At 39.9% G+C, this 25923-nt stretch overlaps 1 protein-coding gene and 1 long non-coding RNA gene across 2 annotated transcripts in view; one reads left to right on the top strand and one right to left on the bottom strand.

Annotated features, from left to right (window-relative positions):
* Positions 1-14953: 14953 nt before the first annotated feature.
* LOC149796288 (uncharacterized) lies at positions 14954-20889 on the bottom strand. The gene is made up of 3 exons (XR_016421412.1): positions 20861-20889; positions 20484-20545; positions 14954-15496 (listed from the first exon to the last, which is right to left on the bottom strand). It is a non-coding gene; the product is annotated as an uncharacterized LOC149796288 (long non-coding RNA).
* Positions 20890-20948: 59 nt separating this feature from the next.
* Positions 20949-25923, top strand: part of LOC149796289 (carbonyl reductase [NADPH] 1-like) — a 70472-nt gene continuing 65497 nt past the window's right edge. Inside the window, exons 1-2 of the mRNA XM_089960193.1 lie at positions 20949-20954; positions 21242-21323. Of these exons, the coding sequence (XP_089816319.1) occupies positions 20949-20954; positions 21242-21323 (88 nt within the window). The remainder of the gene's footprint in view (positions 20955-21241; positions 21324-25923) is intronic.

Consider the following 25923-nt stretch of genomic DNA (forward strand, 5'->3'; position numbering starts at 1 on the left):
CATGATCCAGAGGGATAGAGAGAGGTGAAAGAGCACAATTTCATAAAGTGTGAGTAAAAACAAAACACGCCATCCTTGTTATACAATGTCAAGACCAAGAGACACTTACGTTTTCTTTCTGGTCTATTCTCTTTTAGAAGGTAGTATGAAATTTCACATCAGGGCCAACGCATCGGCTCACATTGTCAATTTTTCCATTTCCATGTCTTTACTGGCACAAGTTCTTCATCATCTTCAATTTCTTCTTCTTCTTCTGAATCCCTCTTCTCTGATTCGTCTTGTTTCTGTTTCTTCTCTTTTCTCGTAGGGCACTCTGAATTCCAGTGTCCTTTCTCCTGACAACGATATTAGGTATCTTGACTTTTGTCTCTCTTTCTTAGACGAAGCAGGTATTCTGGAGACAAATACCCATTTACCTTTGCAGATATAGCAAACTTCATTAGCACACACTTTCGTATGACTCTCACCAAATCAACGACCAAAAGAGTAAGTTTTGTTGCCACTTTCGCCTGTGAATTATGCTTTCGTATGACTTTTAGCAAATATTTGACCAGCAGGTCGATCTGTGCTGACTCTTCCATCTTCTTGATCGTTTGAGAGTGGAATGAATACTCTGACCCTAAGACACTCTCCTTATATACAGGGACCTGTTGCGTATGAAACCGAGTCAAATGTAATTTTGCAATAAGATGAAACGATTTCATTGAGGAAGTAAAAGGCAATGATGTACCGTATCGCCTCACACAAAACCTGAAGTGTTAGCTCAGATCCGTGTCAGCGATTTCGAAGACGACATAACTGAGCTTTCATCAATGCTCTCCATTTATGCCACAAAACCACGAGTCCTGATTCACGCCAAAAGAAATTTCGTTCGGTCCATAAAAAATAGTATCACATCTGAGAAACGCAAAAACGAACTTCCAGAAAACTGAGAACGACGGCTTACACCTACAACGTGAAATATATGAGTTCAAGTAGTGCGTAAAACTTAGTCAAATTCAATTTTTATAGTCAAGACCAAACGATCTCTTTTCGAAGAAGAAAGCAGACACCAAGCGACAATGGCGATCCGTGTCACACAACACTTTTCAAAATGTATATGATCAGAGGTTTGTTCTAGCGATCTGCACGGTTAAATTAAATGTTGATGTATTTTGTAATAAGACGGACACAATTTCCATGGGATAGCCCATGGAACCATTGTTCGTGCATTAGTTTAATTTTTTAAAATATTTTTTTATATAAATCGCCTATAGGATAGACCCAGTAAAGCATGGCCATTCTCGTCACTGTGTGAATAGCTACTCAAGTCAATTCGAAGTGAACGCGGTAAGAAAATAAGTATAGCCAATGAAATGGCTTACAACGGGTGATGCATTGTTTTGTTCTAGGACTGTGTGGCATAATAATCCCTATGTTCTTGCGTTGTTACCATTACAGTGCATACAGACTGAAATGTGAACTTACAAGCCCTCTTTGTGTGTGTTGTACCATTTCTTCTTACCGCATCAAAATACTGAGCGTCACAGTATTGATTTGCGTTTTCAAGCTGACCATTTTTTATATATCTCACTTAAACATTTTAACATAAACACTCACACTCACATCGGTAGAGTCAGAACAGACGTGTTACAGTATTGAGGGGCATGTTATCTTTTTTTTTTTCAAACTAATAAATTTGGGGTTTGTATGAAGTAAAGAACCGAAAGTACAGTGAAACTCAAGGATGAGGACCCAATCTGTCTGTCTATTGATGCGTGTATTTGCTTAAGAAGAAATATGACCTCTAAAACACAAAGAGATACGGCAAGCATGATTAGAATGAACATAACGATGTTTTCCTTCACGCCCGTGTAATTTAGAGTTTCAATCCTCTTTGAAGACAAACTTGGTCTCCTTTTGTAGGGCTTGAAATAATAAAAAACCTGAAAAAATCTTAAGCACTTTGCTATAGATAATTTCATCAACAGACTAAACAACATAAATACCGTTACAACACTAGAAAGCCTTAAATCTTCTATCAAAAAGAAATGCATCAAAAAATTAAAGATTAACGATAACTAACCAATGAAACCGAATTTAACAAAGGCAGTGACATGTGAAGAAATGTCTCTCACTTTGGAAAGGTAGGCGAATGTACTCTGTCATGCACCATCAACTTGAAAAAAAATTATAAACAGAGAGAAACCTGAATTCAAAATTCAGTTGTTTTTTTCTTCAAAATTGTTTCGTTTCTTTTTTCCTTTTTTGGAACAAATCTAAGCACTAATATAGAGTGGAAAAGGGAAAATGCACATACAAGCTTTGATATTTCTGAAAAAATGAGGGTATATTCCTAACGTTCATAACCACCTATGGACTTGGACTTGTCTGTGACTTATCCACAAAACAAGATGTACATATTTCTGGTCAAGCTGCAAGTGTGTGCGTGTTTTTGAAAATGGTAAAAATTGGATATACAATTTTCTCGTGACACTTATAAAGTGAAGAGTCTGTGCAAGTGTCAAAAGCCAAAGTCATATAAGTTTTGTATTTTGTACGGCTTGTAAAGATTTCCACTTTAGAAAATGTGAAGTATCACAAGTTATTATCACAAACAGAAGTGGAACATAGGGGCTTGCAAGAAAGAAAATAACCCAGACAGTTGGTGTCATCAAGAGTGCTAGAGACGGTACCCGAACTTGCTTGCTTGCTTACTTGAATTAAAGTGATTTTCGCTCTAATGGAGCATATATCACTGGTTTAATAACGCACCGCGTGATTTTTAATTACTCCTGGGGAAGGAAAGAGAGCCTCATCTCCCAGGCTTTTATGTACTCACAGACTACTTTTAAAGTTAGCCACTCAGGTGTAGGACTAACTAGTCCTTAACAACCTGACTGAAAGGCTTTAAACATGAGTGGGAATAGTCTCACCACACACTCATTTTTTCTGTCCGAGCGTGGTAAAGGAGGAAAAAGGTGCTCAAAAAGACAGCCATGGGTGTTAAGTACTCAACAAAACGCTAGCCCGTACTTATTTCAAATCAAGTCCCGTTTTTGCTAATGGACAGTAAAAAGTACCAATAATGTGTTAACCACTTAGTTCAAATCTAACGAGTCTGTTAAATTTCCTACTTCCTAACATATCTATCTAATATTAGTACTTAGTGTACATAAAAATAGCCATACTGATCTTATTTAAATTATTATGTCTAAGAGACATATACCAGTTTGGTCACTGTTAGGTTTAAAAAGTTAAGTTTGTTGCGGTGTTCCAATGGGTCAAGTTTGTTTCGAGAATAGTTTAGTCAAGGAGGGATACCAAGCCAAATATGGTTCCCTAGTTAATAAAAAGCAAATTTTTGGAGCCCTAAAAAAGGCTGTTTTTTCTGTTAGAAGGTAACACGTCTCTCTTTTGGTTTCACGTTCTTTCCCGCAATCCTAGTCTCATGATTCTTGATATCAGGAAATGCGTAGCCGTGATGGGCGGCAATGTAAGCAGCGTCTTCTACCAGTTGACTGAGGGGGTATCCAGTGTAGGTTTGTCTGTAGAATTGGGGAAGAACTCTGACCCTAATCCCCATTGAGAAGGTCTTGGTTTAAAGGTGTCTAGAGAGTTGTAGGCAACGTATTGTATGGCTCTAATAAACTACCCTGCTTTGTTGACGTCATACAATGCTTGATCTTGTCCCATTTCCGTGTACTTCTCAACGAGGATCAGCGTCCCCCTCCTCCTCCTCAACCGCCTCAATTTCCTCTTCTGGTTCTGATACTAATTCTTTAGTTGAGGTAGATAGTTTCAAATCCGCTGCTATGGTGTCTGTCGCTGTTATTGTTGTTGTGGTTGTTCTTTCAGCTGAGATTGCCTGCAGTATCGGAGTGAGAAAAGAACGTTGTTGTTGTTGTAGTGTTTAACGCCATTTTTCAGCACGCGATAGGCTATACATGGCGGCCAGTATTAATGGTGGAGGAAGAACCCGGGAAAAACCCGGAAAGAACCACCGACCCACGAGAAGCTACTGGCAAGCTTTCTCACATACCCACATTAGCCGAATCCGAGACTCGAACCCATGCAGACAAAGGTGAGATGACAGTGATCCGTAACGGAGAGCGCTTTAGACCACTCGGCCACTCGGGGCTCCAGAAAAGAGCGTAGTGCCTCCGATAATTACATCTGAGTTTGCCATACCGTTTGTCTAACATAATTGGCCCTTTGTTTTGCCACCACTCTTTCCGGGGCAGGTTGTTTGTTAGGTATAGTCGGATGTTGACTAGATGTTATTTGTGTTCTCGAGGTGGGTGGAGTGCTAACTGGCTAGGTCTGCATTTCTTGGTCCCGCTACTGTTGCGTATATTTCTTCCCTCCACACCGAGTTCTGGGCCTAATTCTTTTAATTTCGTTGTACCCGAACTTACATTATCCATATTATCACCAACAAAAAAAACAAAAAAAAAAACCGCACAAACCTAAAAGAAACACTCACTCACTTTTTTGCAGAACATTACTATTGTTAAAATTTTGATAAGCGACGGAAACGACGGACTTAGAGTCGCACTTTCTAACCAAGATAAAGAAATCATATACTGATAGACTCACTTCTGTATTTTTTCTTCTAACTGACTAACATATCATAGGCAATGGAATGTTATTTCTTTTCGAGAGTATGGGGTAGCCCTGAAATGTTTTTTTTTGAACTTGAAGCTATGGCGATCGCTTAGGTTATAAGATGGCGGCCTCCTCTGACGACAGGCTTTCTCACAGGATAAGGTCTGCTTCTTCGGAAAAGAGAAGAAGAACTCTTTGGTGTCGATGCAACTGTTGACAAAGGCTCTGTCAGGTTCATGCTGCTGCTGTTGCTGCTCTCTCTGCTGTTTATGAAGTCTGTACTTCTCCATCCATTCTTCTTTCTCCTTCTTGAATTCCTCCTTGAAGAGCTCTTCTTTCAGGTCTTCAGTGACTTTCAACATTATGATATTGTCTATCTCTTCAGGTCTCGGTATCAGACTTGTCATGACCCTATGCAAATTCACATAGGCTTCGTTCAACTTGGCTAATCTTGGGCACATCTTCGTAGGAAGATGAGTTAACAATGGATGGGCAGACTGGAGACTGCCCCGTTTTTATTGTCAAAGCGCGGACGTGAAGGAAAACATTACTACACGATTTTCGAGCCGGAACGTTCAAATAGTGTTATGGGAGGGATAGAGAGAAGTCAAAGAGCATGAATCAAGATTCCTATAGCCAAACAAACCACAAAGGCATTTTTTTCTTCAAAACACAACATTTTTTTTATTCATACTAAAAAACAACTCTAACATTTTTTTTAAACAATAATCCAACACTATAACATCAAACATTTTTTTCAAATACCAAACATTTTTTTTCAATTCACACTCTACTTTAAACAGGGCTGACAACGTTGTGAATGAAATTGTGATTTCCACTGTTGGAAGTCATTAGGCCATTGATGGACACTACGTTTCCTAGTTAGAGACAAAAGATAAGCATACTGGTCACAAAACCATCGATGTACTTTCACATCGTTTCTAGAAGAATGACGAGGATCAAAATGAGTCACTAAATGTTCTAAAGAATAGCCCAGGCTGCAATGATGCAGAAAATACACACAGTACTGTCCACACACCAAGGAATATGTGCCTTGTTATTTCACATCATTGAATCGTGTGGTCTGAGCATTTCTTCTCATAAAGTCAATGATATCGTCTTCCAAAAGGGGCAGTCCATAGGAATCAAAATATTCCACACATCCTTCTTGAAGAAAGTAGACGGCTACCCAGTAGGTTCCTGGGAGATGACTGTCGTCCGTGTTGATCACATAAGCTTGATGGTTTTGAGGTGTGCAATGAGGGAGTTCATCTTTAGCACAGACGACAGGATTCCAAGAAGCAGTGTACAAACTGTGGTTCACAAGGTAATAAAGTTCGCAGGTATCCATTTTTGTCTTTTTCTTCTTCACAGGTAATGATAAGTGATCAATTCGATTCTGACTTTTTGCTTGAAAATGTCTGACAAGTAACCGTTTCTTCGCCTTGTCTCCCAACTCTGATCCAACAGAGCTTCGATGCGATGGATCTCTTGAGTTGTTAATGGAGGACAATAATGTTCACGCAAGCCTTTATACCACTGTTGTAACACGTCTTCTTCCGAGATGAGACTCCAAGCTTCGTCCAGATATTCGTCCAATTTTTCTTCTTGACTCAGCATCAGGCATTTATCGTGTTGAATTTGACTGGGATGATCGTTATGACATCCATAGCAATCTTTCTTGATCAATTCCTTAATTATTTTCTGTCAAGACTATAGCATAACAGGAAACTAAATGTGATTCTTGTTCTGGCCATCTAGACTTCATCATGATGACTTCTTCGTCTTTGTCTTGGGGTTCTCCTTCTTCAGGATCTTCACATTTCATGTCCAAAGAATCCCTACTATACAAACATTGATAAAAGTCTTCCATGACTTCTAATAGTCTAGAATGACTTCTCTCAAACTGTTGATTTATATCGTATTGTCCAATTCAGCATAGAGGATGACGTTCACCGTATTATCTGCGCGTAGATTTTCTGCAAACTGAAATTCCACACGCATCTGGCCGGATTTTATAGGGTGAAAATGTTCCTCCTCGATGTCTTGACTTACAATTTGTTAGAGAACCGTTTTCGAAAATGGAGTTTCACTGTAACTTTCCCTTTGGAAAATGGAATATTTTGTCCCAGATCTCCTTTTATAGCAATGTTGACAGTGTCTAAATACGACTTACTGACGGGCAAATAGTGAGGATGTACAAATTCACGGTGTACGTGATAGGTGTTTGCACCTTCCTGGTCATTGTTTGTGGTACTATCCACTTTGAAAGGAATGACACGCAGTAACGGAACAGAGGTGTGTCCCACCACGTTTACTCCACCACATCGGAATACACAAAGATCAAATTAAGTCCTTGGTTCAGTTATACCGGGTTTCCAAAAGCTCTGTAAAAATCCATATTACTTTTGATCTTGGGGCTCATATTGTTTGCGATCATTTCTGCATGTCCACCCAAAATTTCAAACAAACTACCATTGAACCTGAGGGACAATGTGTCCGTATCTTGAAATTTGATCACGAGACGATGAGCCACTTTATGGTACTCAATCTTCACACTTTTTTTTGGCTCTGTTCAGTGCTTTGCCAAAGGCTAAGTTGAACCTGTCCGCAATAGTGTCCACCAAATGTTCACCACTAAAATAATAACCTGAAGGAATTTTCAAGGTGTAGATAATGAAGGCTGGATTGCTGGCTGGTCTTGTGTCCCCTAAAAACCCGATTTTGTTGATTTCTTCCTCCAATTGGGCATTCAGGATTTCCACCTCGAAAGTGTTTTGCTTTTCGGTGATGTTTTTGATTTGTGTTGGGTGAATGATTTCCACTAAAGCCACTTCCCAATGGGCTTCGTGATCTAACTGGATGGTCTGAGGTAATTTGACCGTGTAACAGCACAACGTGTTCTTGGGAAACACCTCCATGGAACTCTCACTGGGTAAGGTTAAGTAAAATTGGTTGTTATTGCTCATAATTCCAGAGTTTTGTGGCTCTCCGAGGCGATACTGGAAGTTAGAGGAGTGTCTCCGCCCAAAATGGGGTTGTTGTTGGAGTGGTGACTGGCGCTGACACTGGACACAAGGTTCCCGTTGCTCCGTTCGAGGAGAATTTCAGGGAGGGATTAGGAAGCAGGTAACCGATGTAACTGCTCAATACAATGGTCCACAAGTGTTTGTCTCCTTGTTGCAAACTCAAATTGGCAATGGCTGCACCGATGACACAACACACAACGAAGGTTTGGCAGAAAAAGACGATTTGCGTTTTAGGCACACGTTTCCATACCACACCCACAAGGGTTGTGTTTGTAAATCTTGCAGAGAAGAATTGGGTGAAGGAGTGATCGCAGTAGCTGAATCTGTGTGAAAGGGCATGATGGTCACTTCTTTTTATAATGCGAAGCGTCGATGCAAGAATGAAAACTGGGTGGATATCCTTTCCAACGTACTTTGACTTCTTTGACACGTCGTTTGCCCACTTTACGGTTTCTGCGTTTGACAATGCCTTTGATGTCGTACACGTCGTCTTTTTTGGTGACACGACTTGATTTGAAATAAGTACGGGCTAGCGTTTTGTTGAGTACTTAACACCCATGGCTGTCTTTTTGAGCACCTTTTTCCTCTTTTACCACGCTCGGACAGAAAAAATGAGTGTGTGGTGAGACTATTCCCACTCATGTTTAAAGCCTTTCAGTCAGGTTGTTAAGGACTAGTTAGTCCTACACCTGAGTGGCTAACTTTAAAAGTAGTCTGTGAGTACATAAAAGCCTGGGAGATGAGGCTCTCTTTCCTTCCCCAGGAGTAATTAAAAATCACGCGGTGCGTTATTAAACCAGTGATATATGCTCCATTAGAGCGAAAATCACTTTAATTCAAGTAAGCAAGCAAGCAAGTTCGGGTACCGTCTCTAGCACTCTTGATGACACCAACTGTCTGGGTTATTTTCTTTCTTGCAAGCCCCTATGTTCCACTTCTGTTTGTGATAATAACTTGTGATACTTCACATTTTCTAAAGTGGAAATCTTTACAAGCCGTACAAAATACAAAACTTATATGACTTTGGCTTTTGACACTTGCACAGACTCTTCACTTTATAAGTGTCACGAGAAAACTGTATATCCAATTTTTACCATTTTCAAAAACACGCACACACTTGCAGCTTGACCAGAAATATGTACATCTTGTTTTGTGGATAAGTCACAGACAAGTCCAAGTCCATAGGTGGTTATGAACGTTAGGAATATACCCTCATTTTTTCAGAAATATCAAAGCTTGTATGTGCATTTTCCCTTTTCCACTCTATATTAGTGCTTAGATTTGTTCCAAAAAAGGAAAAAAGAAACGAAACAATTTTGAAGAAAAAAACAACTGAATTTTGAATTCAGGTTTCTCTCTGTTTATAATTTTTTTTCAAGTTGATGGTGCATGACAGAGTACATTCGCCTACCTTTCCAAAGTGAGAGACATTTCTTCACATGTCACTGCCTTTGTTAAATTCGGTTTCATTGGTTAGTTATCGTTAATCTTTAATTTTTTGATGCATTTCTTTTTGATAGAAGATTTAAGGCTTTCTAGTGTTGTAACGGTATTTATGTTGTTTAGTCTGTTGATGAAATTATCTATAGCAAAGTGCTTAAGATTTTTTCAGGTTTTTTATTATTTCAAGCCCTACAAAAGGAGACCAAGTTTGTCTTCAAAGAGGATTGAAACTCTAAATTACACGGGCGTGAAGGAAAACATCGTTATGTTTATTCTAATCATGCTTGCCGTATCTCTTTGTGTTTTAGAGGTCATATTTCTTCTTAAGTAAATACACGCATCAATAGACAGACAGATTGGGTCCTCATCCTTGAGTTTCACTGTACTTTCGGTTCTTTACTTCATACAAACCCCAAATTTATTAGTTTGAAAAAAAAAAGATAACATGCCCCTCAATACTGTAACACGTCTGTTCTGACTCTACCGATGTGAGTGTGAGTGTTTATGTTAAAATGTTTAAGTGAGATATAAAAAAAATGGTCAGCTTGAAAACGCGAACCAATACTGTGACGCTCAGTATTTTGATGTGGTAAGAAGAAATGGTACAACACACACAAAGAGGGCTTGTAAGTTCACATTTCAGTCTGTATGCACTGTAATGGTAACAACGCAAGAACATAGGGATTATTATGCCACACAGTCCTAGAACAAAACAATGCATCACCCGTTGTAAGCCATTTCATTGGCTATACTTATTTTCTTACCGCGTTCACTTCGAATTGACTTGAGTAGCTATTCACACAGTGACGAGAATGGCCATGCTTTACTGGGTCTATCCTATAGGCGATTTATATAAAAAAATATTTTAAAAAATTAAACTAATGCACGAACAATGGTTCCATGGGCTATCCCATGGAAATTGTGTCCGTCTTATTACAAAATACATCAACATTTAATTTAACCGTGCAGATCGCTAGAACAAACCTCTGATCATATACATTTTGAAAAGTGTTGTGTGACACGGATCGCCATTGTCGCTTGGTGTCTGCTTTCTTCTTCGAAAAGAGATCGTTTGGTCTTGACTATAAAAATTGAATTTGACTAAGTTTTACGCACTACTTGAACTCATACATTTCACGTTGTAGGTGTAAGCCGTCGTTCTCAGTTTTCTGGAAGTTCGTTTTTGCGTTTCTCAGATGTGATACTATTTTTTATGGACCGAACGAAATTTCTTTTGGCGTGAATCAGGACTCGTGGTTTTGTGGCATAAATGGAGAGCATTGATGAAAGCTCAGTTATGTCGTCTTCGAAATCGCTGACACGGATTTGAGCTAACACTTCAGGTTTTGTGTGAGGCGATACGGTACATCATTGCCTTTTACTTCCTCAATAAAATCGTTTCATCTTATTGCAAAATTACATTTGACTCGGTTTCATACGCAGCAGGTCCCTGTATATAAGGAGAGTGTCTTAGGGTCAGAGTATTCATTCCACTCTCAAACGATCAAGAAGATGGAAGAGTCAGCACAGATCGACCTGCTGGTCAAATATTTGCTAAAAGTCATACGAAAGCATAATTCACAGGCGAAAGTGGCAACAAAACTTACTCTTTTGGTCGTTGATTTGATGAGAGTCATACGAAAGTGTGTGCTAATGAAGTTTGCTATATCTGCAAAGGTAAATGGGTATTTGTCTCCAGAATACCTGCTTCGTCTAAGAAAGAGAGACAAAAGTCAAGATACCTAATATCGTTGTCAGGAGAAAGGACACTGGAATTCAGAGTGCCCTACGAGAAAAGAGAAGAAACAGAAACAAGACGAATCAGAGAAGAGGGATTCAGAAGAAGAAGAAGAAATTGAAGATGATGAAGAACTTGTGCCAGTAAAGACATGGAAATGGAAAAATTGACAATGTGAGCCGATGCGTTGGCCCTGATGTGAAATTTCATACTACCTTCTAAAAGAGAATAGACCAGAAAGAAAACGTAAGTGTCTCTTGGTCTTGACATTGTATAATAAGGATGGCGTGTTTTGTTTTTACTCACACTTTATGAAATTGTGCTCTTTCACCTCTCTCTATTCCTCTGGATCATGTTTTAGTTAGAATTGAAATGGAAGGATGTTTTCCTTCACGCACGCTCTTTAGGCATGCAAGTCCGTAAACAATAGTCAGTCTATTCATCCATCATTTTGTGTCTTGATGTTTCCTAAATCACACACTGATGCCATAAAATAACGGGTTAAATGGATTTTGTAGTGTTGGGAGTGGGGGTGGGGTGTAGGTGTTTGGCAGAGTTGGTCATTGCAGGTGAGGGCTTAGGTGCTTTCAGAAAACTTTTTCTTCTTCACTCTGTGTTGATGGAATATAATGGGTTATTTTCTTCACTCTCTGTTGATAGTATATATAAAGGGTTATTTCTTCACTCCGTGTGGATAGTGTATAATGGTTTTCTTCTTCCCTCTGTGGTGTGCGTGTGTGTGTGTGTGTGTGCGTGTGTCTGCGCGCGTATGTTGTGTGTGTGTGTGTGTGTGTGTATTGGTCTCTGTTTGTCTCTATAAAACTCACTTTACCCCTATCAGATACACTCTACCTACCTACCTACAGTAGCGCGTATTCAGGTCAGCCACTTGCAACACTGTTGCCATTTATCCCCTAGTGTTCAGTACAGTGACGTCACTGACGCTGGAAATTTTGAGACTATAAATATGGACTTGGGGATTTCCACATTTTGTAGCTATACATATATACTAGAGTTCACAAACAGGAACGTCACTCAAGCTGAGGCTATAAAAAGATAGTGGGATTTTCCAAAGGAATAACCCACAAGTTGGAGCTATAACTAGATAGTGGGATTTCATAGGAATTTCAGCTGATTATAGATACATAGGTATTTATCCACGATCGTCACACAAGTTGATATTGTAAGTAGTTACTAATTTTATCCATTTTAGTCTAAACCATTGGAACTTAATTTTCGGGGATATGTTTATTTTCCTTTAAATTCTGGGACAATTTCGTCATTTTAGCGTTACTTTTAGTCACATCTATTTTGTCGTTGAGCATTTCCTTGATTATAGCTATTTATAGCATCATTACAATTATGCAAATTTTTGAACACCCCAGCAAGATTTCAGGTCTTGGTAATGCTTTATATATAAATCTCACGCTTGTACTAGTGTATGTATGTTTCTGTCTCTGTTGTGTTTGACCCTCTACCATCATTGTCCCTAGACAATCCCACCATGTTCAATTCCCCTTGACGCTATACAGACCCACCATGTTCAATATCCATATGTTAAATTCCCCTAGTCCCTAGACAGACCCACACTCTATTCCCATGTTCAATTCCCCTTGTCCCTAGAGTGACCCAGCAATTTTTCCCATGTTCAATTTCCCTTGACGCTATACAGTCCCACCCTGTTTAAATTCCCTTGACGCTATATAGTCCCACCCTGTTTAAATTCCTTTGACGCTATACAGTCCCCTATTCCCATGTTCAATTCCTCTTGGGGCTATATCGTCCCACGATTTTTCTCCATGTTAAATTCCCTTGAGGCTATATGTTCCCACGATTTTTCTCCATGTTAAATTCCCTTGAGGCTATATGTTCCCACGATTTTTCTCCATGTTAAATTTCCATTGAGGCTATATGTTCCCAGGGGGGGTCTGTAATGCTAATTCCCACTGAGGCTATAGTATCCCACTTTACTACTGCTATATTTTAAAAATAGAGACAGTAAATCTGTTAAGTTTTGCAAAAGTGTGCTATATTTTAAAAATAGAGACAGTAAATCTATTACGTTTTGCAAAAATATGCTATATTTTAAAAATAGAGACAGTAAATCTGTTAAGTTTTGCAAAAGTGTGCTATATTTTAAATATAGAGACAGTAAATCTATTACGTTTTGCAAAAATATGCTATATTTTAAAAATATAGACAGTAAATCTTTTAAGTTTTGCAAATGTGTTCTATATTTTAAAAATAGAGACAGCAAATTTATGACGTTTTTCAAAAGTGCATTAAGTTCTTAAATGATTACAATACTATCTGATCTTTCCATTTTGTCGCTATTTGAAATTTGTCATTTTCCAAAAGACACTCTTATACATATAATTATGTTTCGTCTTATCTATGAAACACTCACATATATGAAGACGCATTCTTGTTTTCATGAGAATATATCTCGAGTAACTTAAATAAACCATTGTTTAATAAACAGCTAGGTATTTACTCCTGGTCTGCTAGATCGCTTAGGGGTCATATTCCTAAATGAATGAACGAATGAATGAATGAATAAACGAATGAATGAATGAATGAATGAATGAATGAATGAGTGAATGAATGATACAAATTTAAGTCGCCTATGCATAGTGTGCTTTTGCGACCGGTTAAGTCTCGACTGTCCAGATTCTTAATTAGTCGGAACTGTAGGAATGGTGCCACTACAGTTCCGTGTTTATGTGTGAGTGTCACACTTCTTAACTGGTCTGTCTGGACGAGGCAAAAGTGCAAAGAAATTTAGGATCGGCGCTCAAACCCAAACAAACAATTTCCAATCCGCCAACTAATAAGAGCGTTTTATTAAATTCAATTAGCATTTCTAATCATAGTTAACACCCATTATTCCCAACTAAAAGAATTAATTTATTAGTTGAGAATTCAGCTCTCAATTAGATTTATTCAATCATGATTGCACATTGCAAGTTAAATTCCAACAAGAATATTAGACTACCAATCAAATTAGAGTTGATACATCGAACCTTACAGTTGAAAACCCAGCCAAAGAATTCAACCTCTAATCAGATGCAGTCTTTCATAGTAGTCTGTTTGAGTTAGCCCAAGTAGAAAAAAACTAGCTAAAGGTTTCAACTCCCAATCAAATTCGAATTTACATACCTGATACCACCAAGTTAGAAAACCAACCAAGAGATTCAACTACCAATCAAATTCGGGTTTACAAACCTGCTTCCACCAAGTAGGAGTAGGAACCGAAATTTTCAACTGCCAATCAGATTTAGTTTTACGTAGTTATTTCAATCAACTAATACACCGAGCACGCACTAATAGCCCTAAAACGCTAGGACGTATTTTATTTCAAATCAAATCCAGTTGTACTAGTGGACAATAAATAAACCCAATAATGTGTAAGCCACCTATGCAACTGATCAAATATAGTGAGTTGCAGAATTTCAAAAATGACTAATTCGTTAATAAGTTGGAATCTTGTGTACTGAGTGTACATATGCTTTATTAGTAAATACCAATCAGTGTAGTCAAATTGACTTATGTGCATTTTGCATTACGATTGGATAAAGATAGGTTACATTTTAATGGCGGTCGTCGAATGGATCAAATTCGGTTATTATACAGAGATACTGTCAAAATAGGTTCTCGGGCCAACTTGAGAACCAAATACATTAAGGCAATGTTAGCAATCTTTGGTTCTATGTTCGTCTCTATGGTTGCTGTTGTGGAACAGGTGACGGAAAGTTGGTTAGCTGCTCCGGTATAAGAGGATAGCATAGGTTGTTTTTGTGGTGACGTCACTGGATTTACGCCTCCATTTTCTAGCAGACCACCTAGTGTACGCCTTCCCATTAAGGAGTCACTGTACTAATTCAACTCCCATAGTAAACACATGGAAACACCATCATATTCAAAATTCAATAACTTTAAATTTCTGCGTGCTGATGATCAGACTGATATTTCTCCATGCACAACTATCCTTGGTGCAAGCTTCTGTGTGGAGAACATCATATGACCCGCGCCGTTTGTTAAATCTACATGCGCCTGAAACACATGTTATTGATTCTGTACCAAATGAATCAGGTGCTACATTCATTACTGAGTACTCCTAAGTCAAGCCTGTAAAAATACTAAAATTTCATCAATATAACTTTGTCTATTTTTTATTTAAATTACAGATAGGATAAGCTCTCCAAAGATATTTTTACTAAAATTTTAATTTTCATTATTAACCAATTATGGACCACCAAACCCGTAAATACTATATCATTTGTTCACCCATTTCTACACTGGTTCACAGTTCTTCCATATAATTAGTACCGTGTGTCCTTAAACTGTTATGGTTCCACTTCTTTCTCCGTACAGCTAATGTTGTTCTCGACCTCTTTACAGTCATGGTTCTGATGGTGCTTGTCTTTTCACTGGCTGCCCTACATTTTGTGGGCTACCTAGTGTTGACTGATTCCCCCTTCTTCTCTGTCTGTTTTAGTAGATTCTTATCAGCAGCATTTTGATGTAAGGTCTTAGCAGCAAGTAGAATATTTTTCTTCTTCTTATTCTTTGTTCTGTGCTTCTGGACACATTTTTTGTTCCGTGTTCCTAGGTGCACGCTTTCTTTTCCCGCCTGCCCTGCCCCGCTCCTGGTAAGCCGGTCCTGCTTCCTTGGTGTTCACTGCCTCCCGAATGGAATCTGAATGTGAATGAATGTGGAATGAATCTGTATTCCTACATCATCGTCGTCATCATCATCATCATCATCATCATCATCTCTCTCTCTCTCTCTCTCTCTCTGGTCCACGGGTTTTGAGATCTAAGCACTCGCCTTCACAGATCACACACACTCTCATTTGTGTCCGTGTGAGCTCGATTATTAGTTTAACGAATGTGGGCATGTCAGAAAGCTTGCAAGTAGCTTTCCTTAGGTCGGTGAAACCTCCATGGTTCTTCTGCCACCAAATATACCTGCCACCATGTACAGCTTATCAGATGCTGAAAATGGCTGGCGGAACAAGAACACACACACACACACACACACACACACACACACAAACTGGTTTTACTGCTGTTTTAATTATTGTCATTGAGTAATGCCACCTCTATCTTTAAAAAACCCCACATAAAAACATTGAAGACAGTTTTGCACAAAGCATATGAATATGCAACATGTGAATATCTAATTTCAGTGATGTTCGGTTAAATTTTTCACTACCTGGATGTTGTCAAGCACTTATTGGGTCCTGTTACACAGACGTGAGGCCCAGTTAGTTTGTCGCTTCGTAACATGACGTCACATCAGGTTGTTCATAAATCAACAGTACGTAAAATCTCGATATATACGATGCATTGATGCACGATTCAGTAATATAAAAAGGAACATTATTGCTCTTTAAAGGCATTGGCATTCACATTTGTTCTGTGAAAAGCATAATAAATGCAACTTGTTATATAAAAGTGGGTGTGGTGGGGTTGTATAATAACTAAATGATAGTGTTGGTAATACTGGATAGTGTATTCTGGCCCGAAGTACATTGGCACACAATATTTCGTTGTTTTTCCTATCTCCGTCACAATATTCAACAATGCGAATTCAATAAACAAGCATTGTACTCTAACCATTGTACCTCAGTTAGCATTCATGATGTGTGAAACAAACATCCCGAGATTCTATTTAGACTGCTTTTACAAAATACACAAAATATGTAACAGTCAAATTTACGATAGGCGTGACGTTTTTTATTTCTCATCTTTGTATGGAGCCTGAAAGTGTACTTAATACACTTCGTGTTCTGTTCTGTATTCTTTTTCTCAGATCAGAGGCTCAGCACGATGATAAAAAGTGCACAAAGTCTCTCGCACAAATAGATTCTCACTTCACTGAACTTTCTTTGGAAATCTACAATGTTTAATTTACTCTGCTGCGAATTGTATTGCTTGGTGATGCAAGGGAGATGATCCAGCATTGTTCTTCGGTATTTGGAAACGCATACAAATTTAGAAACCGTTACATCCGACAGCGGCCGCTTGGGGTTAAAATGCCGGTTACCTTGAATTAGCCAACAGTAACGCAGCTTTCACAGTTCAGAAACTAAATCAAATTGTTTGGCACACATCGATGCTCGTTAGATGGGAGGGGCAGTTTCGCATAATTGCCCCTGGCAAATTTCCTAAGGGTATGGTGTGAGTTTATGAGCTATTATTGTGTAATAATTAAAGAGATGGATATACGTGTAAACTAGGTGTTTCGGGCTTATGTTCTTGAAAATGAAATGAGGCATGTCCACCAACTATAGTCACTGCACAATATGTAACCACTGAAATATCAATAGTCGGCTAGGAAGTAGAGCTAGCCACCCATAGCAGTAGACACATGAGTTCAAGGCAAGTAGCATATCTTAAAAAAGGTTTGGATGATAACTATTCTGAATTGCATCAAACTGTTTGGCAGACAATGTTTTTCAAACGTATCACCCAGAGAAAGGGCTTGCGTCTGCACTGTGAGCAACACATACTGTCAAAAATGGCCTTCGGAGGTGAAAAATACATATATACAATAGGGTTAGGGATGCGTAAACATTTTATTTTAAGAACTTCAGTAGACTTGTCAGGTCAAGTGTGTGATATGATTATGTTGTGCTTCATAATACCTATCCAAAATTATGGACCTTTTTGACTTCACTCATGCATTATTTTTTGTAATGGATTTTTCTTTTAGGCAGGTGCATCCGACATTAAATTTGTACATAAAAACTGGCCCTGCCCCCTTAGCCAAGCTACTCAGTCACCCAAAATCGAAGATATAAGACTTGACCTTATTGGCTGATAAAATTAACAATTATAGTAATACATACCCAGGTCATCAGAGCATGACCCCTAAACTCTCGCTGTTAGATCTTCAGGCAGTAGAGTGGAGATCAAATTTCAAGCAGAACTGACCCGCAACCTGTGTTCTAGAGAAAATTATAGACCCACAGTACAATGGCATCGGCTAGACGTGTGGCTGTAGTATGTGCATCTCTCTCTCCCTCTCTCATTCTCTCTCTCTCTCTCTCTCTCTCTCTCTCTCTCTCGTGGTACACATGTCTCCCAATGATACTCCGTGTGGAAGATAATGGGAGGTTAAGGTACCAGACTACTTGTCCTTCCTCACTCTCTCGCTCTTTTGTTAATATCTGAAGTGTATATGTGTACCTGTGTACTGTTTGTACTTGTATTTATTGGATAAACAAAAACAAATTTCTATACTGTTATGTGTTTTGTTATAGTTCATTTTCAGATACTATTTTTAGCTGGCCAAACCTGTCCCATAGCCGCATCTGGTACGGTCATGCGCATTTGACGTAGGGCAACTCAGGTGACCTACACTTCTCACATGAATAGAATATTTGTCATTATAGATCGCCGCAGATCTTAGTAAACAATATATGCCAGCCCACAAGTATAAGAGTTGAAATGTACGTTTCATTAAGCATTTTTTTAAAACAATAAATGAGTATATATTGCTTTATGTTACTGCATCATGACTATCATCTTAACTCCGCCCCCTCCCCACCCCCGGGGGCCCCGAGTGGCCGAGTGGTCTCAAACGCTTTCCGTTACTGATCACTGCCATCTCACCTATGTCTGCGTGGGTTCGAGTCTCGGATTCACTAATGTAGGTATGTGAGAAAGCTTGCCAGTAGCTTCTCATGGTCGGTGGTTTTTTCCGGGCTTTTCTCGGGTTCTTCCTCCACCATTAATACTGGCCGCCATGTATATAGCCTATCGTGTGCTGAAAAATGGCGTTAAACCCAATAACAACGACAACTCCGCCCCCCCCCCCATGACTGTATGGTAATGAATAATTCAAAAATAAGCAAGTTAACTTGTCTAATTAGCAGCAAACAATGATCACCAAAGGCGGCACATCGTATATTAAGCAGATTCCTCAAAGAGTTGCCATTTAGTTAATAAATTAAATGGGAATGAATGTGAATCCCAAAACTGCTTATGATACATTGGATTGGCTAAGGAATCCCCACCCACCCATCTCTCTCTCTCCTTAGCTTGCTTACTCCTTGAATAAATATGGATAATAACGATGAGTTATCTCATCCTGCGATACATTTGCAATGGCCAGTTGCTACAGTACTATCAGCTATGTGTTTGTTACTCGTGTGGCTTTTCGGATTGGGCTTCGAATCTGATTACGTTGGCATTGATCACAGGTGCTCGACGCGAGCTTGATGCTGAGGGGAAAAAAAAACAAACAATATTTTAAAGGAAAAAGGCATACAGAGTGACAAAAATACCTTACATTACCCCCATGACCCGTTCTGACATAGGACCCTCTCTGTCATAATACATGAGAGAGAAGGTACGGAACTTTCAAATACTTCGTTCCACCCATGACCCTCGATTTCCTTCTGCTATGTTTGTCTTTAAAGGCACACGACCATAAACTATAGCTTGTTATACTCCTGAGATATTTTTCTATTCATCAAGCCATTATTGACTTTACTGCGTTGTACCATACTGAAGTTACTTTTTTTTCTGGGGGGTTCTCTCTCCTTTTTGATCTTTCCAGACCAATTAGGGAGGCCCTGCTGCCGTGCATGTTTTGGATTGCTATTTTGCACAACCCGTAGCTCTAACCCACGCTCAGTAGTCAGGGCCGGCGCCAGACCCGGCCAGACTATCTGGCGCTCTAGGCAACGTTAGATTCTGGCGCCCCCCCCCCCCCGAAAATACCATTTTCAGAATTTATAAACAAAAATTTAAAAAAAAAATGCGCCCCCTGAAATCAGCGCCCTAGGCGGCTGCCTAGTTTGCCTATATGGTAGCGCCTGCCCTGACAGTAGTACAGTACAGCACAGTACAATGCCGCCTAAGCAAGCAAGTGGGAGCTAAACAAGGTCTTAGACTCCTTCTTGAGAAATACAGTCTGTTGTTCTATCGTCTGAAATGGCAAGGACAAAGCAAACATATTAGAGGTTCTGCCCCCCCCCCCCCACTGCCCCCCCCCCCCCTCGGGACTGTCTTTTCTGTCCATTACAGACTGTCAGCGTCCATCTCGGAAGCGGGTGGTTGTGGGTTCGATCCCCGGCCGAGTCATACCAAAGACTTACAAAAATGGTACTAACAGCTCCCTCGCTTCGCGCGCAGCATTAAGATATTAGTGTTAGGACTGGTCGGTCTAGTGTCAGGATAATGTGACTGGGTGGGACGTCATGCTACATGTCTGCGGCATGATGCCCCAGTACTGGGCATCACTATAAATAGCCACACTGCAGACATCGTAGCGATATGGCTGAAAATTTTTTAAAGCTACGTTAAAAATCTTACACACACACATTCTAACAATTCTTTTTAAAGATCGATAGTATTCCCTCCCTTCTTTCAAATAGTTTTAAAACCAATAACAGGAATGTAATGTCTTAATAGTTTATGAAGTGGAGATTGACAATTGTTATTACAACGTCAGATCACAGGGGCTCGTATCGTTGCTTAAAATTTACCTGTCATAACGTGTACTATATAATAACAGGGGAGGACGCTTCTCTCCTTGCTCGCGCGGCCTATTTAAGAACAAACGCTGATATTGAAAGATACGCTTTGCATAGCTTAATAAATTTGGTACCAATATTTTGCTCAGGCATTCGACTGTGCATCCCTATCAGACGTTTGACTTAATATCATACCTTGAAGGAATGCCAAATAATTTTTCCACAGTGCTGCTCGAAATGGCCCTGATCGCGCCCGCCTAATTTGTAAGAACAACGCGCTGAATGGAATACTGTCCTCTCATTGGTTAAAAGAAAAATGACGTCCTGTATTTATTTAGAACTTATTTTAAGTTAGGGTTGGGGATTTCTGTCTTAATTACACCATTAAGGTTTGACAATGGTACAAATTTCTGGTTTTATTCAGACTGTAGTCGAAGCGCCATAAAATGTTATTAAGAGATAACTGGCTATCATTTAGAACATTGGTTATGTAACTCTCTCTCTCTCTCTCTCTCTCTCTCTCTCTCTCTCTCTCAATGATTTTACAGTCAATTATTATGGTGTACACTTACAGATACTTCCTAAAGTAGATGCGCTTCATTTTACTGAGAGAACAAAATCTTATGGTTCACGAAGTTTGGATAATATAAATTCATAAATATGCATGTACAAAAATTACAGTTTGATGGCAGTTAAAGGATTCTTGTAGAAACATAATGCAGGAAACATAAGTGCCCGGAGAAATGGGGTGGGTGGGGGTGGGGTGGGGAACATGTACTGGTCAGCTGTGATGTTTAACATGTTTAGGGTTGAAATGGGTGGATTCCCCACCCTCCCTGCCCCATGTGATGGTGACCGCGGTAGGAAATAAGCACAGTTTAAGGAAGACAAAATAGAAATCCATGTTGGATACGTCAGTGGCCCATTCAAACAAATATATCTTTACATTCTAGGTGACTGGTTCTAACAAAGGTATAGGTTTTGGCATTGTTCGAGGACTGTGTAAAACCTTCAATGGCGATGTGTACCTGACAGGTAACATTATCATTCCTCTTTTTGTGATTCTCTCGGTCTCTTGACCTCTAGGTTAATGTGCAATTGAAATGGATGTATGGATGGTAGGATTTTAACTGTTGTGTTTATGAAACATTTCATTGTCTTTACGTTTGTATGAATGTATGTATTTATGTGTCTATCTTTCTTTTCTTGGCAGTAAGCCCTGCTTTACTGAGCTTATTGTCTGGGAAAGCCAATGCGGTCTTCTTATGTGTGACACGTGTCTGATCGGTTTAAAAAACCTAGGATAGAATCCTTTACATGCACAAGTTAGGACTATCCCTAGATATGGGACAACGATTTAATGTGATATATGGTATCATCAGTAGTGAATAGGGACGGTCTAGGGACTAGGGGACTTTCATGTTAAAAAGGGTATATCCACTCTGGGGACTATGTAAATTTAACATGGGAGAAAAAAATATCCACTCTGGGGACTATGTAATTTAACATGGGAGAAAAAAATATCCATTCTAGGGACAAGGGGAATTTAACATGGGAAAAAAAACAAACAAAAAAAAAACTATCCATTCTAGGGACAAGGGGAATTGAACATGGGAATAAATGGTGGGACTGTCTAGGGACTAGGGGAAATGGAACAGGGTCGGGACCCTATTTTAATAAGGTCCCGACCTGATGGGTCTATGGAAATGGAACAGGCGAAAATTGAAACAGGGAGGGGTCTCTATTTTTTTATTATTTTTAAAAAAAAATAAAAAGATGGGGGTAGGCAATGAAAGTCAAGATCTTTTCGAGACCTATGAATGGCCCTGAAAAGGGCCTTTGGTTTTATGCTAATATACCCTTAACATAAAGGGCATCTGTGACATCTTCTTGTCCTTAGGCTGCGCCTGACTGCAGGACCATAGATTAAGACTCTTTTGAGGCATCCTTGACGCTCCACATAGACACTTCGCATCCACAGGCTGGTGTCTGTCCTGTGGATAACTGTCCAGTTGGATCGGACATACATTGGTATGTCCGTCCGGAACATCATCGAAGACACAAGGGTTGAAGATTCTACGTCGGTCCACATGTTGGTGTGCCGAGAACAGGTGAAGGAATGCAGTGAACTGCACTTATTTATAGGGAGAGGAAGGATTGAAACGAATTGAGTTCGTCGAACAATCCAAACACGCGTTACAAAATTCAGTCAGCCCACATCCAATCCGAAGAAAGCAGTCTGTGACGTCACGAGGTCTATATAGATTCGCTAGCGCCTGTGCGCAGTCAATTCATGCGACAGTTTTTCAACATGACGGAAACTCAGAAAACGATAAATTGGGGTGCACCAGCCGTGGAGACTACCCAAGTGAACTCGGCCTTACTTTCAGAAGAGGTGAATTGGGATTTTGTGGATTTTCTTACCTCGCAAGAATTTGTTCCGGAACCTTCGTCACCTTCTCCTTCATTACCGCACGTGGAAATTTTAGACAGAGACAGAAAGAAGAATTGGAGAAATATATACAACAGCAAAAGGAAGCGGAACAAGCTTTTCTCCTACAGCAACAGCAGCAAGAAGAAGAGGTAAGAAAAAACAACAACAACAAGAAGCAGCAGCAAAGAAACAAGGGTGTGAAAATCAAACGGTCACGGTACTGTTAGACATTTTAGCGGAGTTAAGAAGTCTGAAACAAATGTATCAGACTTCTTTATTACGACCGAAGAGAATACGACCTTCCCGAGCTAAACACTCCAACCCTGTGACTAAGCCTACGTGCCACCCTTAGTGATTTCAACCAGATCATCATCATCAACAGTACGCAGTCCAGAAGTAGGCCTTGGCCGTGGCAAAGGCTTAAGGCAGTTAAAGTTGATTGCTTAAACTCACTCCTACACCAAAAAGGCCCTTGTCAGGGCCACCCATGTCTCTCGAAAAGAGATAGACTTTCAATTGCCAACATCCATTCAAACTAAAAAAAAACATTTTGCCCCTATAGTACGTGTGTATTAGTGCGTGAGTGTAGGTTCTTATTTTAAAATCAAAACCCAAAGACACTTACCATTTTATACCTAATTTATTCTTTTATAAATATTTACAATCCAATTCACAATTCACAACAGAGCACTTTAAAAAGTTCATAGAATTCTTCTGTCTCATTGTTCACTCTCTTTGTTTTCTTAATTTCTTCACCGTCGCAGTCTTTTCCTCCTCTTCCTCCTCACTTTCTTCCCTTCTTCTTTTCTTCTCCTGTTTCTTTTTCTTCACCTGTTTGTTTTCTTCCTCTTCTTCTTCCTCTTCTTCCTCTTCCTCTGAAGAATCCCTCTCTTCTTCTGACTCCTCTTGTTTCTTTTTTGGGCAATCTGGAGACCAATGTCCTTTTTCTTGACAATAATAACAGGTATCTTGACTTTTGTCTCTTCGAACCCCTTTTTTTCTTTTTTGACGGTCTGGACACTCTGAAGACCAATGCCCTTTCTTCTGACACATATAGCAAGTATCTTGACTTTTATCTCGAAAGGAAGGAGAATTGTCCCTCGGCTGGTCTGAAGAGAATTTTCTAATGACCCCTCGCAAAGCTCTGATGAAACGTTCGATCTGGGTAGTCTCTTCCATCGTTGTGCTCGGTTTGAGAGTGAAATGAATAGTGAAAGGACAAGACACATACCCTTTTATATACGCTGGTCTGCCATGACTATAAATTAGTCCATGGTATTTAAACTTTAGTCATTTGACATTTGACTTTTTGCTATCAAGATGAAACGATCCAATTCATTTGAGAAGAAAGAAGAAGAAAGTAAGAGGCAGAAACGTGATCTATCGCCTCGTACCAGGGCTGAAGTCTTGGCACAAATTCATGCGAGTGATTTTGAAGAGGACATGAGTGAACCAGAATCCAAACCCTCTAAATAAAGTTCACCACCCTTAGTCAACCCTGAAAAGTACTATGACATTCGAGAGACGGAAAAGCGTCCCTCTAGAAAATTTAGAACCACGGCTTACAAATACACGGTGAAGTTTAAAGATTTCAAGTCCGAAGTACCGTTAGAGAAAGCAGAAGGGTTCATCACCGAGATGTGGGATTCTTTGCTCACCATACTAAAGCGACAATGTCAACCCAAAGAAGACGATCGCTTGAGACTTTCCATACAACACGACGACTTGAAATCTCCTGTTTGGATCGAGTTTAGGAGCCCTGCAGAATTGACCGCTTCCAAAGTCATGGACAAGATTCAACACGTGCAACAATCCAATGACCAGTTTGACATCACCGATGGAAAGGCCACACTGGACATGACCCACGTCTCTCCTCCTCAAGGGACCGGACAACGCAGAAAGACCTTATTGGTCAACAACCTTCGCATTGCCAAAACAAGTCTCGTCCAAATTAACAATTTTCAAGACCTCATGTGTTTAGCCCGAGCCATCGTGGTGGGACGAACCTATGCCGACAAGAACGACACGGTAGAATGGAAAAGAGCCTGGGAGAACATTCGAAAATCGAACCGAGCCAAACAACGAAATGAAGCAGAACTTCTGTTACAACAAGCAGGCCTGTCCAAAGATACACTCTGTGGCATTCCTGAAATGCAAAAATTGCAAGATGTCCTAGCTCCACGCTACACCTTGAAAGTGCACCCTCAAGAAGTGCGCGGGTCTCTGTTGTTTCGAGGGAAAGACTTTAAGGATGGAAAATACATTCATCTCTATCATCACGATGACCATTTCGATACCATTGCCACTATCACTGGATTCCTGGGATACAAATATTACTGTGAGAAATGTGAATATGGTTATAATAATCGAGAGCAACACAAACATTGTGGATCGAAATGCCCAGGATGTTTGGCCTCTCCACCCTGTCTGAGCGAAGGGCAAAAACCATTGCATTGTCCTGCTTGTCTGCGCACGTTTGTCAGCCCTGCCTGTTACCAACAGCATCTGAAGACGCAAGGTTCACAGAAGAAATGTGCTTGTCAACTGCTGAGATTGTGCCCTACGTGTGGACAAGGCCTATGTACCAACAGTACCAAGGCACACGTATGTTCAGGAAAGAAAAAATGTCACATTTGTCACCACATCGTGGACTTGGAACACCAATGCTACGTGCAAAAATACCAATCCCAACCAGAGAAAGAGGATGGTCACAAGAAGAAGAAAGGCAATCATCTTTTTCGATTTCGAATGCATGCAAGAGACCGGCATTCACATTCCTAATTTCTGCGTGGCTCATCGAGCGAGCGAGAAGTGCATTCAAGAACCTGTTTTCAGTTATTGCCCTCACTGCAGTAAGATTCCCGGAGGGCGTGAAAAAATCTTTCGAGGACCGAACACGCTAGCCGATTTCGCACAATGGGTCTTAGACCCCATCGACAAGACGTGGAGCCAAGAGGACATCGAACGTTACGGAGATTGTCATCGCCATGCCACGGTGATGGCTCACAATTTCTCCGGATACGATGGACAGTTTCTTTTGAGATACTATACGGAACAAGGCACCGACGGTCCTAAAGTCATTTTGAACGGAGCCAAAATCATTTTCATGCAAGTGGATCAAGTGCAGTTTAAAGATTCGATGAGCTACTTAGCCATGCCTTTGAGTCGAATGCCTAAAACATTTGGAATGACAGAAATGGC

Source organism: Sinohyriopsis cumingii, chromosome 6, assembly GCF_028554795.1.
Source record: "Sinohyriopsis cumingii isolate HCF-2022 chromosome 6, ASM2855479v2, whole genome shotgun sequence".
Taxonomy (NCBI): domain Eukaryota; kingdom Metazoa; phylum Mollusca; class Bivalvia; order Unionida; family Unionidae; genus Sinohyriopsis; species Sinohyriopsis cumingii.